Source organism: Pseudonaja textilis, chromosome 4 (assembly GCF_049901715.1).
Source record: "Pseudonaja textilis isolate UNSWEBS1 chromosome 4, rPseTex1.2, whole genome shotgun sequence".
NCBI classification, from domain to species: Eukaryota; Metazoa; Chordata; class Lepidosauria; order Squamata; family Elapidae; genus Pseudonaja; species Pseudonaja textilis.
The window spans coordinates 29,709,139-29,729,501 of NC_141993.1; the positions used below are offsets into that span (position 1 = coordinate 29,709,139).

Below are 20,363 nucleotides of genomic sequence, written 5' to 3' on the forward strand. Positions count from 1 at the left end.
CTGAAAACTAGTTATGGAAAGTTGAAAGGTGCAGCCTCCCAAACCGTGTTCTTTCTTTCCTCCCTCTGGATTTGACTGTTCAGATAGACGCTTGGAATTGCACATTTATTTACTTCCTTAGCAAAATAACTGCCGTTTGCTGCAGGCCAGGCCAGGCCAGGTATCTAGATGCCAGGTCTCCAGTGTGCCTGCAATGCTGTGGTGGCATTCTGCCAAAGGTAGACCTAACAGTTTTGGACACCTATTGAGGTGTATGCTCTTCTACTTTACGGTAAAAAGCAGAAAGCAAGCAGCAAGTTGAAGGTGTGAAAGGAAGGAACTGTTGTCTCCACGTATCTGTAGCTGTTCCCCTTTGATTGGCAATGGGAACACATCCCCAAAGGAAGAGATGAGCAAGCAAGTAGTACTGAGAAAGTAAATCTACCAAGGCTGTCCTCCAAAGCTGCCCTGAATCATTAACCAGCCATACTGACGGTGTATATAGAGATAAACCCAGGCAAAGGACATCATGAGTTAATCGGTCTGTTTGTTTCATCCAGCCTTGGCTCATGAATCCCAAATGCTAGAAATCCACCTGCTGGAGGAATAAAAGGAAGAGGCAGAGATTGATTTCAGACTAGCTTTTTTATCTTGGCATGAAAGCATTAGTAGTAGCTGATGTGCTTCAGGCAGCTTAGGAGAGATGATATAGCATGCCTAATGGTAGCACAAGCGAGATGTGGTTCTTAATACACACAAGCTGATATCAATCACCTCTAGAATAGTATAGTTTGAAAACTACTTCCTGTAGTAAGGTTGTATATTTAAATCAGAGTTGGTGTATGTGTGTGTGTGTTTTTAATTCTTTAAAAAATACATAAATACATTGCTCCTCTGTCCTTGAGTACAGATTACAGCCAAACCAAAAGAGTCCTCTCCCTATCTCAGACACAGCACTGTTCATTCATGTGTTATGCAGTAGGTCTGGGCAATTGAAAAAGGTTCAACTGCATCACAGCTAAGCTGCAAAAATCCAGGCAACCATTAGAAGGCAACTCTGAGGTACAGAAACCTTTGATTCTGGCTGCCATCTAGTGGTCATTCCTATGATGTCAACTCTAGATCTTGTGGCTCTAATTCACTTTCCCATGCTATTGGTTGGTCCTGCAGTTCTACGTTGTTATTTGAAGGATTGGTATCCATGTTATGGATATCCATGTTGATCTTCATTTTCTCTGTAACGAAACACTTCCTTTATAACTCAATGTTTCATATCAGAGGAAGCTTTTGAATGGAATTTATTTATTTATTTAATTTTATATTATTTACTTACTTACTTATTTAGAATTCACTCTTGGTGACTCCGGGTAGCTTATAAAGATAAAAACCAAGGATAAAAACCAATAACCTTCCATCCCCCTAGTGGACTCCACATCATTCTGGGGTCCCCAGGCCTGTTGGTAGACCATGTCTTCAGGCCTTGCAAAAGTGGGAGGCAGATATGATGTTCCACAGGGAGGGAGCAATACAGAGAGGAGCCTTTTTCTCAGTCCTGCTAGATGGACCTCAATAAGTCACGGTGGCACAGTGGTTAGAATATAGTACTGCAAGCTTTCTCACTGCCAGGAGTTTGATTCTGACCAGCTCAAGGTTGACTCAACCTTCCAATCTGAGGTCGGGAAAATGAGGAGCCAGGTAAAATGGGGGCAATACGCTGACTCTGTAAACTGCTTAGAAAGGGCTGTAAAGCACTCTGAAGCAGTGCGTAAGTCTTAGTGCTAAAAATGACCCATAGCATTCCCTGACTCTCCATTCTGGTGAGTTGGGTAGATATGACTGGAAAGAGATAGTCCTTCAAATAACCTGGTCCCGAGCCATGTAGGGCTTTGAAAGTGACAGCCAGCCCTTTGAATTGGAAGCAAGTTGGCAACCAGTGCAGCTCCTGCAAGATAAAGTGACTCATGCACAAATCTAGGCTTGCACGAAACTAACAGGGCTACTGCATTTTGAACCCATTAAAGCTTCCAGATACTTTTCAAGGGCAGCTCCATGTAGAGTGCATTGCGATATCCACAAGGTGGAATTTTAATGGTTTTGCAATCAATTGCCAGAAGATTCCTTTATGCATCACCTGATGTATTCCGCTTTGTTCCAACCCGGACAATAGCATATTCCCCAATGAATCCTTTAAAAAGCTTATCAAATAGCTTTTCACACAACAGGAAAGTGAAATGTAAGTTGGCTGGAGCAGCTTTTATGTATTCATGTGTAATCCAAGTTATATTTAAAGTGTCGCAGCTTAGCCATTAGTCCATCGATCAGGAAGAGTTTCAAATGAGTTCTGATATTTTTCTATGATGCAACATTTTTTCCCTATTCTGAGTAACAGATAAGACAGTGCTACTTTGCTCTTGTATAATCACAAAGGAAAATATGATAATGTGTGAAAGAGCTTGCTGACCTAAAAGAGCATTTTTTTAAAAAAAGTGTAAGTAATTAAAATGAGATGTTAACTCATTATAACAAAATTATATTATTATGGTACAACTGCATTTTACAATGACACCTTCTTTAGGATCACAGTTCTTCTGAAAATGATGTTCCTAAGTAATATGGACTCTTAACTGAAATTGCAAGTGGCTTCTCCATAAAGAGAGAGATAAATAGGTTGTTTTATTGATATATTAGTTTTCCTGACTGTATAGTGAAACTTCAGATCTTTTAACCAAAATGTAAAAAGTTAATTGGGTGCTTTCTAAAAAATCACCTATGATTTAGAACAGGGGTTGCCAACCTTTTGGACCTCAGGGACCACCAAACTCATAATTTTAAATCCCGCAGACCAGAGACTCTGGGAAAATCCCAAAAAAAGTCTGCAGGAAAATTTCCCATCCTGTTTTCCTACTGATCAATCATTGGTTATTTAGGATCACAGGATACCGCCTCTAGCTCTGTTCTCAGGGGTGTGTGTGTGAGAGAGAGAGCTTCATGCAAGGAAAGCAGCAGAAGCAGCAAAAGTCTTTCTTTATCTCCTCCAAACTCTGCCAGAAATGAGTCTTTGTGAGACTTGTTGCGCCAGTGCAGCCTCTTGGAGCAGGATGCCTTGCAGGGTCCCAACGACTCATTTCTGGTGGAGTTTGGGGGAGAGAAAGAAAGATTTTTGCTGCTTTCCTTGTGTACAGCCAAAAGCAGAAGAAAGAAGCAGAAAGTAGCCCAGTGGCCAGGCCAGGTGCGTGGGGTGCATGGGGCAAGTGTCCCGCCTCTTGTCTTTTCCCCCTCCCCTCACTACCTCATGTTGTTCGCAATGCAAGAGATGCAAGCCTTGTGTTCCCATGGGCCATGTGGGCGGCGCAGCCTTGTGTTCCCACATAGCCTGGATTAATTGCTTTGGGGGCTGCTTTGGGGGTGACATTTCTCTGCAGACCACCAAAATTTTCTCATGGACCAACAGTGGTCCCCGGCCCACTGGTTGGCGACCACTGATTTAGAATGTGATATTTCATTCAGTGGATTGAAATCCTGATTGCACTTGTCACCTATGAAATTGCCTACAGACATTAGACTATGTATGAACAAATCTATTGAACTTTGGGAGTCATTTATACAAAATACCGAGGTTAAAATATATGTATTGGAATAATTGCATTAGATAACAGTGTATAGAAATGTTACTATTTATAACCAAATTACATTTTTGTTTGTTGTATTTGTTTGATTTAAAAAAAAACCATTTTCAAGTGTTTTTCCTCTCTTGTCCTTGACAGTGCATGTATTTTATCTTTGCGAGTTTTTTGTTTATCTTTCATAATTTTTAAAAGCAATACAGTAAAAAAGACTATGATATTTCAAAATTTGTATCAGATATATTGCTTTATATTTAAAAGATAGTAATACACAACTTCCTTTATATCTACCTTTAATACTATGAACTGTTCTCTAATGGTTGGAATGCCCTATGATTTTCCATGGAGCTGCTACAAGCGTCCAGGTTGGGAGGTGCTCCTGTCTCGGCTCTCACAGGCTGAGCTTGAAATTGAGGAATGCCTCTCACCATCACATGGTCCTCTGGGCGTCCCCAGTTTTTAGCTCAGCCTCGTGGCAGTCAGGCTGTTTGCTCCTTAGCTCCTTGGCTGATCGGTATTTCACAGCTTCTCACTTACTCAAATTGGACCCTCTCTTCAGCAACGCAGGGAAATTAAGGTTTGAACTCCCAAGGGAGTATTCTGGTTACAAGGGGGAAAGTTTTATTCCTTTTTTCAGGGGCAGAGGCTAGCGTTCCGAGCGCTGCACCCCCCCCCACCTCCCCTCCTTCGCACGCCGTTCCTTCACTCCGCGCGAAGACGCTTCGTTCCTTGCCTGCCTTGGTTTTTTTCTTCGCTGTTTCCCCCCCACGAACGTCCTTAGCTCAGGGGAAATCGCTCCCCTGCCTCTCCCTTCGATCTGGAGAGTTCCGCCGCTGGCTCTAGCCTCAGAGAGTTTGCGGCCGCCATTTTGGGGCACCGCATGGCGTCCACCATTTTGAATGTGGCCTCAGATATCGACGCCATTTTGAATGTGGCCTCATGGCCTACCGTTGTTGCTAGAGGCCCTCTCTTGCAGGCTGCACGTTATTGAATCACTAGGCAGATCCTGGGACTGCCTATATTACAGCTCGTTCCTCCAGGCCTTACACAAAGGCTTTTATAAGAGCATCAAGGGTCCGTTGGCTCTGCAGCCTACCCAGCAGGCGAGGTAGCAGCATTGCAACCCCCCCATCCGGTCCGCCCGGAGAGGGTAGCTGCTTGGGCGTTCACCTTCCGGCTGATTGGCTCCCTGGGCTAGGCCCTCAACTCAATAGCAGTTTACAAAAAAAAATTTCGATCAAAGGGGTGTGTGAAACAGACGCTAGGATTCCCGGCCTTCCGTAGGCCGCATCCAGACGTGCCAACCGTCTCATATTAATCCAAAATTCCTTTTTCATTTTTTTGCTTCTCCAGATGGCAGATGACAAAACACCTCGTGGCACTTCCTTGAAGGCCAAATCAAAAACTCACCACCTGCGTAAACAGACCCAGGAAGCCTCCAAAGCCTCCCAGAGGGATGCCCTCAGGCGTCACAGGGCACTTGAGAAGGAGATTGACAGGCGGTCCAGAGAGTTAGGCTCCGTGCCCCTGGCTCCTTCCGCCCCCACTCCCTCAACCTCCACCCAACCTCCTCTCCCCTCCTCCCCGGCACCCTCCTCACTCTCACAGCCTAGACAGGCCCCTGAGGCCACATTTACTCCCACTGCTGCAGGTCTACGCCCAGAGGAGCCTCACCCTCCCCCCATGGTGGAAATCCCGGAGAATCTGAAGCAATGGATGGAGTTGGCCATCCGACAAAGGATAACACAAGAGCTCCAGCACATGGCCGGTCCGGCTCCACAGCCCGCGGCCCCTGAAGCGCAGGCACCCTCCGTTCGTTCATTCTGCGGATCCGAGGCCTCGCACGGGCAGGTAGCATCCCACGGGAATTTGCCCTTGTCTTTGGGGATGGAGGAGATAGAAACTCAGGAGCTCGGGGACCCTACCCACTTTGGGGAAGAGGAGGACCTTGACTTGGGGTCTATTACTGGCAGTGAGCCCTTTTCGGGAGCAGACCCACTGGAGGGGGACATGTCGGAGGACGAGGGCCTCACTCCGGACCAGCCCGCCTTTGTGGGCTTGTTCAAACCGCACCTGTTTAGGTCCATCCTATTTAAGGCCAAGAATACCTCCGGCCTGACCTCCCCCACCCCATCCCAACCAGCGGCTTCGGGGGAACCTCTCGACTCCATCTTTTCCCAGCCCGTGGTGGAAACTGATGTGGTCCCTGTCCCACCTATCTTCTCGGACATGGTCTCCAGGCAGCTAGCCTCCTCAGGGCCTCCTCCCCCTCCTTCCACCCAGGACAAGCGTTTTTTCAACCTTGACCCGCAGTTCACCCTCCTGTTAGACGCCCCCTCTGTGGACGAGCCCATTGTAGGCCTAGCCTCCCGGTCTACTCCTAGCGACGCCCTCGAGGCCCTCAAGCCCGAGGCCAAACGAGCCGAGCTGGCCCTACGCCGCGCTCACCATTCCGACGCTTGGGCAGTCAGGGCATCCACTGCCGCGTCTTTCTTCATTAGGTCTTCCATTAAGTGGCTTCAACAGCTCAAACAACATGTCCCCGCGGCCAACCTCAGAGCCCAGCAGGACATCGCTAAGCTCATGGCCGCGGCTGAATTCTCGGCGGATGCCACATTCCAAGCCGCCAAGTTCTCCACCAAGGCCATTTCGTCCCAAGTCACCGCCCGCCGCTTGCTCTGGCTCCGCCACTGGCAAGCGGACGTCAAAAACAAGGCCAAGCTGGCCTCAGCTCCCATCTCTGGGGGGAAACTTTTTGGACCGGCTCTCGATCCCTTTCTGGCCGAGACCCGTAACAACCACAAGTACCTCCCCTCTCTTTTTCGGAGGCCCGACCCCAGAGGTCCCTCTCCCTCCCCTCGTCGAGGCTCCTTTCGCTCCTCCCTGCATGCCTACCTCCCCCCAGATTCTCCCAACCCCCCTACAGAACCCTCCCCTCGCACGACCGGTCAGATCCATCTGACAGGTCCAGAAGAGGCACCTTCAAGAAGTCCTTCCAGGGATCCGGAAACCGACCTTTCCGCCGATCTCGCTAGGGCAAACCTCCCCATAGGCGGCCGCCTCAAGCATTTTGCCCATCGATGGGAGGCCATCACTACTGACGCATGGGTCAGGGACACAGTTCGCCTCGGCCTGGCACTCGAGTTTCAATCCTCCCCTCCCGAATTCTTTATGTCTTCCCCCCCTTCCAGGAACCCTGCAAAACGGGCTCTCATGGAGGCTGCCATTCACCACCTCCTTGATATAAAGGCCATCCAGCCCGTCCCCACCTCTGAACGGGGGCGAGGTTTCTACTCCCACTTGTTCGTAGTGCCCAAGCATTCGGGGGGTTGGAGGGCTATCCTAGACCTAAAAAGACTAAATCGCTACATTGCCCCCCGCAAATTTAAGATGCACACTTTGCAGTCGATACTTACGGGAACCCGGCGAGGGGACTGGCTCACCTCAATTGACCTCTCCGAGGCATACTTGCACATTGCAATCCGTCCCTCCCACTACAAGTTCCTCCATTTTGCTTATAATAGACAACATTTCCAGTACGTCGCGCTCCCCTTTGGTCTGTCCTCCGCCCCCAGGGTGTTCACTAAGGTTTTGGCGGCTCTTGCCGCTCACCTGCGATCTTTCCCTGTCCGGCTCCACTGCTATCTGGACGATATCCTCATCCTCTCCTCTTCCAGAGCTCTCGCCCAAAGAGATACCAAACTCACCCTTAACACCCTTCAAAACCACGGGTTCATGATCAACTGGAGGAAAAGTCACCTTTCCCCCTCTACCCAACTCACTCACTTGGGGGCAGTGATTGACACCGACCGGGAACTGGTTTTCCTGTCTCCGGACAGGTGGCTTAGCATCCAACAATCAATTAAGGAGGTCAGGAGGGCAAGAACAGTTTCTCTCTTAGAGTTGTCTAAGTTGCTGGGGAAGCTTATTTCATGCATATCCATTATCCCTTGGGCCCATTTCCATTCCAGGTCCCTACAATGGTTTCTGCTGCCGTATCAACGTTCAGGAAGGAGCAACTCGCGACTCCGGGTCAGAGTTCCTCCAAGAGTTCTCACGTCCCTCCTTTGGTGGACCAGGCTGGCCATAAACAAGGGTCACTATTTCAAGGAGCCCGACAGGCTATCCGTCACCACGGACGCGAGCCTACTCGGTTGGGGAGCTCACGTCCTCTCCGTATCGTCACAGGGCAAATGGTCGCCAACAGAGCAACTCTGCTCCATAAACTGGCTGGAGCTTCACGCTGTTTACCTGGCGCTTCGCAGTTTCCTACCCCAGGTACGCGGACGTCATATCCTGGTCCTCACAGACAACATCACCGCAAAGGCTCATATCAACAGACAGGGGGGCACTCAGTCAGCAAGTCTCATGAGAGAAGCCGAGCGCCTTTGCCGTTGGGCAGAATCAAATCTGGCCTCCATCAGGGCAGATCACATATCAGGGACCCTAAACATTCAAGCAGACTGGCTCAGCAGAGCCACTCTGGACCAAGCGGAATGGCGCCTCCACCCCTCTCTCTTCAGGGAAGCAGCCTCCATCTTCGGGCTCCCCTTGGTGGATCTCTTCGCATCCCCTCTCAACGCCCAACTACCGAGGTTCTTTTCAAGATACCCCTCTCGCGGGGCGGAGAATCACAATGCCCTCCGTTGCCCTTGGCCTCCAGGGCTCCTTTGTGCATTCCCCCCCCTCTCCATCATCCCCAGGGTGATCCACAAGTTGATTCTGGAGCAGGCAGAGATTCTTCTAGTAGCCCCCTATTGGCCCAGACGTCCTTGGTTTGCGGACCTCCGCAACCTCTTAGTGGCCCTTCCCTGGAGGATTCCCCTGGACAGGATCTCCCTGTCCCAGGGCCCTCTACTTCATCCCAAACCCCAATGGCTCCAGTTAGCCGTTTGGAGGTTGAGCGGAGCCGCCTAAGGGCTCAGAAATTTTCCAGCCAGGTTATAGACACCATCCTGGCAGCCAGACGACCCTCGACCACCCGCATATACAATGCCACATGGGTCGCCTTTCGTTCTTGGGCCCTCAAACTTCAAATTAACTCTCTTTCTCCTTCCATAGCTCAGATCCTCGACTTCCTCCAGGTGGGTCTCGACAAGGGTCTGTCTACCAATACCCTAAGACGTCAGGTCTCTGCCCTCGCAACAGTTGTTTCCTCGGACACTGGGGGATCTATCTCCCATCACCCCCTTATCAAGACCTTTCTCAGGGGAGCTTCTAACCTCCGCCCCCCGACCATACACCGTTTTCCAACCTGGGACCTCAACAAGGTCCTGGTCGCTCTTACCAAGCCCCCCTTTGAACCCATCAGGGAGACTGCCTTACAGCTCCTCACCCTCAAGACTGTCTTTCTTGTGGCCATCACATCCGCCCGTCGGATCTCGGAGATGGCAGCCCTTTCTATTAGACAGGACCTTTGTATTTTTCACTCTGACAGAGTTGTCCTCCGTCCCGACCCCACCTTCCTCCCTAAAATAAATTCAGCATTTCACAGACATCAGGAGCTCATACTCCCTAATTTCTGCCCCAATCCCTCTCGCGAGAAGGAGAGACAGTGGCATTCCCTTGATGTAAGGCGCGCCTTGAGAGTGTATATCAAACGCACCCAGCCCTTTCGCAAGTCAGAGGCCTTATTTGTGTCCTTCCAACCTGCTTCTCTCGGTCACAAGGTGACGCCCACAACTGTGGGCCGCTGGATTAGGGCTGCCATCGCCAAATCCTACCAGACTCAGTCCCTTCCCGTTCCAATGGGCATCACCGCCCACTCCACCAGAAGTGCGGCTACTTCTGCCGCATGGGCCACACAAGCCTCTATAATTGACATCTGTAGGGCTGCCACCTGGGCATCCCCCCCTCCCTTCATCAAGCACTATAAGATTTGCATCCGCTGAGGCTTCTTTTGGCAGGCGTGTCCTTCAGCGTGTTATCGAGGTTCCAGAAGAGGTTCCACCCCAGACGGGAACCCGCCCGCAGGACTTGCCAAGCTTTGGTATGTCCCAACCTGGACGCTCGTAGCAGCTCCATGGAAAAGGGGCGTTGGTTCTTACCTGATATGCTTCTTTTCGTGGAGCTGCGTAGAGCGTCCAGCCCCACCCATTAGTCCGTCTGGTGGGGAACCTCGCCGTTCAGCCAAGCAAATTAACACTCTTTAGTTAGGATGAGAACAGGGCCTTCCTTCTCGTCTTCGCAAAACTGGGGACGCCCAGAGGACCACGTGATGGTGAGAGGCGTTCCTCAATTTCAAGCTCAGCCTGTGAGAGCCGAGACTGGAGCACCTCCCAACCTGGACGCTCTACGCAGCTCCACGAAAAGAAGCGTATCAGGTAAGAACCAACGCCCCTTCACATTGATTTTTATGTCAATTCATAAGAACTCTTACTATCATATTATTTTTATTGTATTATTATCTTAGATCAGATTTTTCAGAATAAATTAGCATTACAGGGTGTTTCTATGGAAATGTCATGTTTTGTGCTCTGTTTAAGGCCACACCCACCTAACCGATTTTAATATCGCAACAATCATCAGAGATGGTGAAAGAGCAACTGCTCTAGCTGGAACTAAGCCTTACATGGGTAAGTGACATGTTGCTTAATGATGTGGTTGCTTAACGATGTGGTTTACTTGCATATTCATAATGGGCTGATGGACCATATTCTTCAGGTATACAGTAGTATTAAGGTTTTCCTCGGAAAGCAATGACTGTCACAATACAAGTGATTTAAAACTCACTATGAAATGGAAAGAAATAAAACATCTTATTCCTGTAACAAATTAATTAAAATGATATTAATTATTTTAGGGCACAACCAGAGAAGGCCTTTGTTGTGAAATCTCATCTTTCATTTGTAATCCTCTACTTCTATTACTATATAGACTCCTTTACATTAAGGAGTCAAAAAACAAGGGACAGGCTTTTATCTCCATTCATAATACTAAGAGCCTACTATGTGGACGCATCTTTAATATTAACCCCCCCCCCCCACACACAGGGATGGGATTCAAATTTCTTAACAACCAGTTCTGTGGGTGTGGCCTAATTTGTGGGTGTGCCTTGGTGGTCATGTGACTGGCTGGCCGTGGCTTGATGTAAATATTATAAATATTTATGTAAATATTGAATTTTCTTAATTAAAAATTTTCTTTTACCCAAAATCAGGCAAAGTTGGCAGGCAGATTGAGTTGCTCACAGAATCACAGATTCACTTAGAGATCTATCTATCTGCAATCTGCTACCTGAGTCTGTCACATAAAATTTGCTTGCAAGCAAACTCACAAAATTAACTCACAACACAACACGTATGTAAATATTGTATTTTTTATAAACAAAAAAGAGCAACTTTTACCCAAAGTCAGGCAAAACAGGCAGGCAGATTGAGTTGCTCACAGAATCTCAGAATCATTCAGAGATCTACTATTCTGCAATCTTCTACCTGAGTCTGCACTGAAAAATAGAAGCTTCAGTCCTAAGGAAGGTTCAGCTCTGCTTTTAGATTAGCTAGAAAGCAAGAAATCCAAGCAAGAAATGTCTTGCTTTCTAGCTAATCTAAATCTCCCAGCACAGCAGAACAGCTGATGGTCAGGGGAAAAAAAGGAAAAATAGCAACTTACCAAGGGCAGGCAAGTTTGATGGTGCGCATGCCAGGTAAGGAGTGGGTGTGTGGGGAGGGGAGGGGCCAGCCAGTGGCATGATTTGCCGGTTCTTTAAACTGGGCAGAATCGTAACAACCGGTTCTATAGAACCAGTCCAATCAGGTAGAATCCTACCCCTGCACACACACATCTCCCAATATAGTGGTAACTTAGTACTCAACTGGTTTGAAACTCATCGAATTTGGTACCCAACACATTTTGATGTGAAAATCGTATCCCAGTACTCATCGTTTGTTTGGAACTTGTAAATGTCAGCTGCCTTGTGACTTACTACATTATTTCTTATAGGAAAAAATTATTTTCCTTTTGGTACTCATTGCGCCTCCCAGAACCAATTAATGATGAGTACCAAGGTACCATTGTATACAGTAGCCAACAAAGAAAAGTAGACTAACCTCTAAATTCTTTTTATTCTGATCAAAGTGCCACAAAATCTGCATAACAAGTACCGTGTTTCTCATAAAATAAGGCCGGGTCTTATATTTTTTTGAGCCCCGAAAAAGTGGCTAGGCCATCTTTTTGGGGGTGACTTAATTCCCCCCCTTGCATCCTCATCTAGAGCGCTCCGCGGGCAGCCTCGCCACCAGCCGCTCCTAACGGGTGATCATGGCGAAGCGCAGAGAGCTCCCTACTCCCACCAAACACCTTTGCTGCAGACCCAAGACCTTTGGCACCCGCCGCTGTTGCTTTCCCTTCTGCCCATTCTGCCTCCACGTTTGGAGCTGTCGCTTCTGTGTTTGGAGTGCCGCTGCCATTTGGAGTGCTGCCGCCATTTGGAGCACTGCCGCCACGTTTGGAGCTGCCGTTTCTGTGTTTGGAGTGCCTCTGCCAATCAACAGCGGCAGGCGCTGAAGGTCTTGGGTCTGCCGCAAAGGTGCTTGGCAGGAGTAGGGAGCTCTCCACACTCTGCCATGATCGCCCATTAGGAGCAGCTGGTGGCAAGGAATTGCTGCCCACGGGGCGCTCCTAATGGCAAGTCCGCCCGCCCTTCCCCCCATTTTGCATGTTTTAAAATAGGTCTAAATTTGGGGGGAGGGGCTTAATTTCATTTTATGCCTAGAAAACATGCTGGGTCTTCCTACTGGGGGAGGTCGTATTGTTGGAGAAACACAGTAGATTTCATTAATCTAAGCAAATCTACTTGTAAAGAAAGCTAAATCTCCCAATGGGGGTGGGGTTAGAAGCCAATAGATTAGAAATAAGTGGCTATCTATCTTTGAAAAGTCACCTTTTCCTATCTTAAATCCAAAATTATATTTTTCCACTCAGTCCAAATGAAATATATATTTTCCTGCTAAACTGGTTCATATTTTGAGATTCTGTCACATCACATTTACTTCGTTGTGTTTGTATGTATGAGTGTGTTCTGTACCATATTTGAAGATATATGATATATTAAAGTCAGTTTGGTATAATGGTTAGGATGCCAGGCTACCAACTAGGAGACTGTGAATTCTAGTTCAACCTTAAGCACAAAGCCAATTGGGTGACATTGGACTTGTCAATCTTTCTTAGCCATACGAAACCATTTCTGAAAAACCTTGACAAATAAATTGCAGGACCTTGTCCAGGTAGTCTCTAAGAACCTGACACAATTGAGGGGAATAAAAAATGAAATAAAATATATTTTACATATGGCATATCATACACAGGCTAGTAATGCATATTAACATTTTACCTAGATCAGTAAAACAATAAAATATAAATGTTAAAAAGATGTAAGTTCAAATACCAATGTCTAGGCCAGATGTTTAGATAAACATTGAAGCACAGCATTGTTTACATTAAAAATAATATTTAGCTTATAGTAATCCCCACACCCTTTGTTTATTTTGCCTTAGGCATAAAATAATTGTCTAATTTAAATCTATCTCCCCTTCCTATAAAGAGATTAATTAGGCTTAAGAATGCTTTAATTTTATATTTTGTTAATTGAACCCTTTTGCTTTTTGGTTGGCTGTTTATAGCAGAAGCCAGCTATAGATCACATCTCGAAGATTAAGCATATGGTCCATCCACCTTTTAGAGCTGTAAGCAGTCTCACAAGTCTAGTTAAATGCAAGCTATTTAGGGGGGAATCATATTAGCAACCATTTCTTAATCTTCACTTTATATATATAAAAGTGAAATACCAGTCATCATCACAAAATCTCCAGAACCATAAAGCCTACAAACTTGAAATTTGGCACATATGTTTCTCTTGGCTTCTAGGTGCTCACTAAGAAAGGATTTTTTGAAATGACCACCAGAGCATTAGTATTTTGTATATTATTATTAACATGCTCTTATGCTAAGGAGTTCTACTTCCCCTCCCCACCTGAAAAGAAATCTGTTCCAAACGCAAAACACAAGCAGAGGAGAGGAGTTTCAGTTTCACAGGACCAACCAGCTTTAGTACAGAACAGTTGAGCTAAACCACGGCCAGCCTCCTTGCTATCTCCTTGCTCACACAACAAATACTATTTCAGTTTCCAAACAGCGCTCAACTCTCTCAGACACTGACAGGACACTAGCCAGATGAATATGATGGAAGCTGGTAGGCAGAGGCACAATTCCACCTATCTTATTTTCCTTCCCCAAAACTAAGCCTAATCACATAGTTTTGTAGCGAAGCACGGGTATAGAGCTAGTATAACTATACAAGTACTACTACCAATCTTCCCAAATATTTGGTCCTACATATGAAGTCAACATGTGATTCTCTTTCATATCATCTAAAGCCAGCACACCTACTTACAGCTCAGAAGATTTTGTGTCTCATTTACGTTAGAATATCTCATTTTACAACTATGGGGATATGCAAAAACGGCAACAGCAGTTTTACTGAAACTAACAATGATGGAGGTATTAAATGATGTCCTTGTTTTTCTTTTCAGCTCCGGAGATCTTTCATTCCTTTCTGAATGGAGGATCAGGGTACTCCTTTGAAGTCGATTGGTGGTCTCTGGGAGTGATAGCATATGAGCTTCTGCGTGGATGGGTGCTTGACATATTCTTTATTTTTACAAATACTTTGGAAATGGCATTGCCCCATTAAAGTGTGGGTAGTAGGTTCATGGATTCCAAGGCAATGAACATACAAATGAGTAGAAGTTAAAAAATCTTATTGAAGAAAACAATTACAAAATATAACACAAATATGAGTGTAAATTCAGATCAGAATTTAATGTTCTTCATCTATTGGAAGCTTCATATGATTCCAGTTAATATATAGTGCCATTCCTGAAGTGATCTATGCTGAATCTGACCCCTAGGAGGGGTTTTCAGAGTTCATTTTTTTCTACCAGTTATTCATATTTCTAATTAAACACAATTCTTTGTTTGTCAGATACCAACAATATATATGAGGCAATACCAGTTCTTAACATCAAGTTTTCTCTGCCATAAATGCCCACCTTGGATTTGCTCTCTTAAATTAGTCTGCATCTATCTGTCTCTGTCTCTCTATTGTCTGTTCATCCATCATATCTCTCTCTCCCCCCCCTTTTTTATTTATTTATTTGATTTGTTAAATCACTTAAAAGATAATAGGTATAAGAATAAACATTAGTATAAATACAGTAAATAGGTACAAATAAATAGGGACAATAGGACAGGGATAGTAGGCACAATTGTGCGCTTATGCACGTCCCTTACAGACCTCTTAGGAATGGGGTGAGGTCAATAGTAGATGGTTTAAGGTTAAAGGAGTGAGGGTTAGAGGATGTAATAACAGAGTCAGGTAGTGCATTCCAGGCATTGACCACTCTGTTGCTGAAGTTGTACTTTCTGCAATCAAGTTTGGAGTGGTTTACATTGAGCTTGTATCTGTTGTGTGCTCATTTATTGTTGCGGTTGAAGCTGAAGTATTCATTGACTGATAGGACATTGTAACAGATAATTTTGTGTACTACACTTAAGTCTAACCATAAGCGACGTAGTTCTAGGTTAAATCTCAAGCCTGGTGGTGCAGCAGAGGAGTGTAGTACTCTTCTCGTGAAATACTTCTGGATTTGCTCAATTGTATTAATGTCCGATATATAGTGCGGATTCCAGACAGATGAGCTGTATTAGAGTATTGGTCTAGAAAAGGTTTTGTATGCTCTAATTAGCAATTCAGTATTACCAGAAGAGAAGCTTCATAAGATTAGATTTACAACTCTTAATGCTTTTTTGGCAATGCTGTTGCCGTGAGCTCTGGTGCTTAGGTCATTTGATGCGAGTACTTCAAAGTCCTTGACAGAGTGAGGGTCATCAGTGAGGTCATATCCACCTAGCTTGTATTCTGTGTACTTATTTTTTTTACCTATGTGTAGGACAGAGCATTTCTATCTGACTATCATCAATCTGCTGCCCAACTCCTTCATGGTTCTGGGCAGGATACAATATTAAACAATTTGAGACAAAACAAAATATGAGAAAAGTGACAGAGTCTCGTAACAAACCAGTCATCCCACAAAGAGCCACACCCTCTATTCCAGAGCTAAGGTGGGGGTCATACACATTTAGACAACACAGTATCAACAGTAGAGACCTTCAAATTTCTAGGTTCTATCATATCACAAGACCTTAAATGGACACCTAACATCAAAAACGTCATCAAAAAAGCATAACAAAGAATGTTCTTTCTGCGCCAACTCAGAAAGCTCAAACTGCCCAAGGATACAGTTGAACTGCTGATACTGTTCTACAGAGGAATTATTGAGTCTATCATCTGCACCTCTATAACTGTCTGGTTTGGTTCTGCAACCCAACATGACAGACACAGATTTCAGAGAGTAATTAGGACTGCAGAAAAAACAATTACAACCTGCCCTCAATTGAGGACCTGTATACTGCACGAGTCAAAAAGAGGGCTGTAAAAATATTTACAGAGCCCTCACATCCTGGACATAAACTGTTTCAACTCCTTCCCTCAAAACGATGCTATAGAGCACTGCACACCAGAACAACTAGACACAAGGGGAGTTTTTTCCCAAACTCCATCACTCTGCTAAACAAATAAGCCCCTCAACACTGTCCAGCTACTTGTAAAGTACCTTATGATTCTTGACTCTTGATGAATGTATCTTTTCTTTTATGCACACTGAGAGCATTTACACCAAGACAAATTCCTTGTGTGTCCAACCACACTTGGCCAATAAAGAATTCTATTCTATTCTATTCTGATGGGTGCAAGACAAGCGTTAAAACTTTGTGGGTCTGTTCAGGTGCCATTGTTAAAGCAGTGGAATCTGGATTCTGTCCAACCATCTGGGATAGAGAGTAGCTATGGGAGACAGATGGTCTTTTGGATAATCATTTACAGGTGATAACCAGCATCTTGTATCACATCCAGAAGGCTGCTGGCAACCAGTGCAGCTTAACAAAGAGGCCAGCACATATGGGCACATACCCATAAATGCCTGTTTCACAGCATTCAGAGCCAGCTGCAGCTTCCAAAGTGTCTCAAGACAGCCCTATATATCTTGTGATATTTATTTATTTATTTATTTATGTCAGTTGCCTTCAAGATAATAGGTATAAGTAAAAACATAGTTATGAATACATGGATACATATAAGAAAAATAAAAAAAATAAAAGAAACAATAGGACAGGGACGGTAGGCACGTTGGTATGCTTATGCACACCCCCTACAGACCTCTTAGGAAAGGGGTGAGGTCAATAATAGACAGTCGAAGGTTAAAGTTTTGGGGGTTTGGGGAAGAAACCACAGAGTCAGGTAGAGTATTCCAGACATTGACCACTCTGTTGCTGAAGTCGTATTTCCTGCAATCAAGTTTGATGCGATTAACCTTGAGTTTGTATCTTTTGTGTGTTCTTGTGTTGTTATGGTTGAAGCTGAAGTATTCATTGACAGTTGAATATGATAGTGATAGTTGAAATACAAGGTGACCAAAGCATCAGGATGATAGTAATAGAGTAGTAACAGAAGTATACCTAACTGCATTCATTAAATGCTTGATGTTATGATAAATAAATATGGAGTTCTCATGTATTTTCATTTATTCATCTTTTTTTTTCTCCCTCAGAGGCCTTACGACATCCATTCCAATAGTCCTGTGGAATCGTTAGTTCAGCTGTTCAGCACTGTGAGTGTTCAGTATACAACAGCTTGGTCAAAAGACATGGTGGCATTATTAAGAAAGGTAAAATCATTGTTTCTTTGGTAAGGATTGCAATGATTCATTATCTCTGCACAAATATGGGCTTTGATCCAAAAATATGTGCTCCCTCTGACTTGCCAACATGCTGCATATGTCTGTGTAGCAACAGTTGCCTTCAGCACATTACTTCATTGTTCCTAGAACAGTGTCAGGGAAATATGCCCACAGTCCTCCTAGCCACTGAACTAGCGGGGAGAGTGTGTTTTGCACCAGAAATACTGTCTCCTGTCCTTCAAATGCTTTCCAGCTCCATAGATGCGTCACTGCCATGGTGGCTCAGTCGTTAGAATGCAATATTGCAGGTTTAGTCTACCAACTGCCAGCAGTTCAATCCTGAGTGGCTCAAGATTGACAAGGCCTTCCATCCTTCTCAGTTCTGTAAAATGAGGACCATGATTGCTGAGGGCAATGTGTTGACATTCGTAAACCGCTTAGAGAGGGCTCATATTTTGACCTGTTACCATCAGGGAAGCGTTATAGGTGTCTTAAAATGAGGACTAATAGATTGAGAAACAGTTTCTTTTCCAAGGCAGTAATTGTCTTGAATCAAACAGTGCATTGGTGATTTAGTCCTATTATGATTATAATTATTATAATTTTTAAATACTCTGTAGTGTGATTGTGATGTGGTATTTGGGGCACTGTGCTGGAGTAGCTTTCAAATTTCATTGTATTTGTGGAATGCAATGACAATAAAGGTATTCTATTCTATTCCATTCTATTCTATTCTAAAGCACTGTGGAACTGTACATAAGACTATGTGCTATTGCTATTGCTACTTTCATTGGGCAGATGTAAGTGCATGGTCAGAGAGGAAAACGTATTTTCTTTACATGTAATGCAGCAGGTAATCTTACTGTTAAAGCTATGCAATAATTGCCAATAAATACCTTGCAGGAAGTTATAGGGCTTTCTGCTGGCTTGATTAATAAGGACTTCTTTTCATATTATCTTTTTCAGATTGTGACACCCCCTGTAGGCATTCAAAAGACAAAAATGTGTGAAACAGGTGGGATGTGTCTCACAATCCAATTTCTCCTTCCTCTGGCATTCCCGTGGGGAATGTCTGTAGGAGGCTGAAATTGTGTCTGGATGGTAACAGCCCCCTGTGAAAGTTCAAACTGTGAATAATCGAGGGTCGTCTGTGTATCAGACTGGAAGTGCCAGACTTCTTCATAAAAGCAAGTGTCTCCCCATGTATGAAACATTAACTAATTGTGCTAATGATTGGTATCACTTGAGACTGAGGTGTCAATTTCTGGAAGCCTGAGAGTGCGATACGTTTATAATTTCCACTGACAGCCAACTTAGGCGATGTTTGCCAGGACTGACTCCCAACATAGGACTTTTGAGAAGCAAGGAGAAGTGATCGGCATGCTTGAGGGGAAGCGAGCAAAAGTACAAATAGTCTTTAAAAGATAAAAAAGAGAAACAAGCATACTTAGAGCATCCAAATTCAGCCCACTGAAAACTGTGTGTATAGAGGCCACGGGATCATGAATGCTAGATTGGTGCAGTGGAATGATTTTTCAGAATATATTGGCCTGAGCAAAGCTCCTGTCTCCTATTCCAGCTGCTTTTTGGCATTTTCCCAGATTTTTCCTGCCTGCACAGTTCCCTCACTTCATCCACAGTCTAGTGGAAAGATGCTTGTGCGTGCCTTGAAAGGCCCCCGAATGTTTATGATGAGCTTTCTGCAGGACATAACAGTCTGACCATTTTCAATGAGGGAGAGATTCCCTCGTGCCAACATGCGGTGCAAAGCACCCTTCAAATCCAATACAAAATGTTCCTTCAAGTTCTTTGCCAGCCCTCTTCAATATCGGGGGTGGCGGGGGGGGGGGAATGTAAAGTGCCATTGAGGCCTGTAATGGTTGAATGTTTTTAAGAGTATCATTTATTTATTTGTTTGTTTGTTTGTTTGTCAAACATGTACAAGATAACAAATGTGAACATAAACAAGAACAAAGGGAGTAAATACAGATAAAAGGGGACAGTAAGACAGGGACGGTAGGCATGCTGGTGCGCTTATGCATGCCCCCTTAAGGACGTTTTAGGAATGGGGTGAGGTCCACATTACACAGTTTACAGTTGAAGATGTGAGGGGTTGAGGCTGTAACAACGGAGTTGGGTAGGGCTTGTTTTTCTTGTAAAAAAGAAAGGAAATACGTATGTACAACCGTGACAAGAATCAAGGGCTCCCAATATAAATCTGTCTCAAATGAACAGCATGTGTAATTTTAAAGTAGGATTGTGTTATGGACAATTTACTCAACAAGAATGCTCCCTCTGCTGGATTAATAAAGGAAGATAGCCTCCAAACATACATTGTCTATGGAAAGTAATAAGCAGTGAAAGGTACAAAACATCCTGAAGAGGAGCATTTGTGGAAAACCCAGATGAAGAATGAATTGTTGAGGCGAGGAGCGGTTTTGTTCATATTTAAATTAGATGAGCATCAGTATGGAAGGAGTGTGACGTTATTCCCAGTCACAGAAAACAATAGAATCTCCGAACTGATTCAATTAGGAGACTTTGTTCTCATCCTTTTTCCCATTTAAAAATATGCCATTTAATTATGTGCAGCCATTTGACTTTGATGGAAGGCATGGCAACTACCACAATGAAGAATTGGTGCTTCCTTGATGTTCTTGGTCAAACAGTGACTCAAGTGCTGTTGGACCCATGACTGTAACTCAGTCAGAGGGGCTGCATTTTCCTACTCAGTAGAAGTAGTAGTAGTAGTAGTAGCAGTAGTAGTAGTAGTACTGCCTCTGCATCCAAATATCCTTGGGCATCTAACATGAGAAAAATTAGTTTGTTTAATGGTAGACTGAAGGAAACTGAATGGGTCTTTGATTTAAAAATGAATAAATCACATTTAGCTATTTTGTGGAGTGGAAAACAAATTAAGGTTATATTTTTAACTGTTGAGAAAAGGAAGCTGATTTCTCTTTACTGT

At 44.6% G+C, this 20,363-nt stretch overlaps 1 protein-coding gene across 2 annotated transcripts in view; it reads left to right on the forward strand.

The window, feature by feature from the left end:
- Positions 1-20,363, forward strand: part of STK32C (serine/threonine kinase 32C) — a 200,177-nt gene that overhangs the window by 167,280 nt on the left and 12,534 nt on the right. For both annotated transcript variants that reach the window (XM_026710606.2, XM_087932495.1), the window contains exons 6-8: positions 10,088-10,177; positions 14,132-14,235; positions 17,267-17,383. In XM_026710606.2, the coding sequence (XP_026566391.2) occupies positions 10,088-10,177; positions 14,132-14,235; positions 17,267-17,383 (311 nt within the window). The remainder of the gene's footprint in view (positions 1-10,087; positions 10,178-14,131; positions 14,236-17,266; positions 17,384-20,363) is intronic.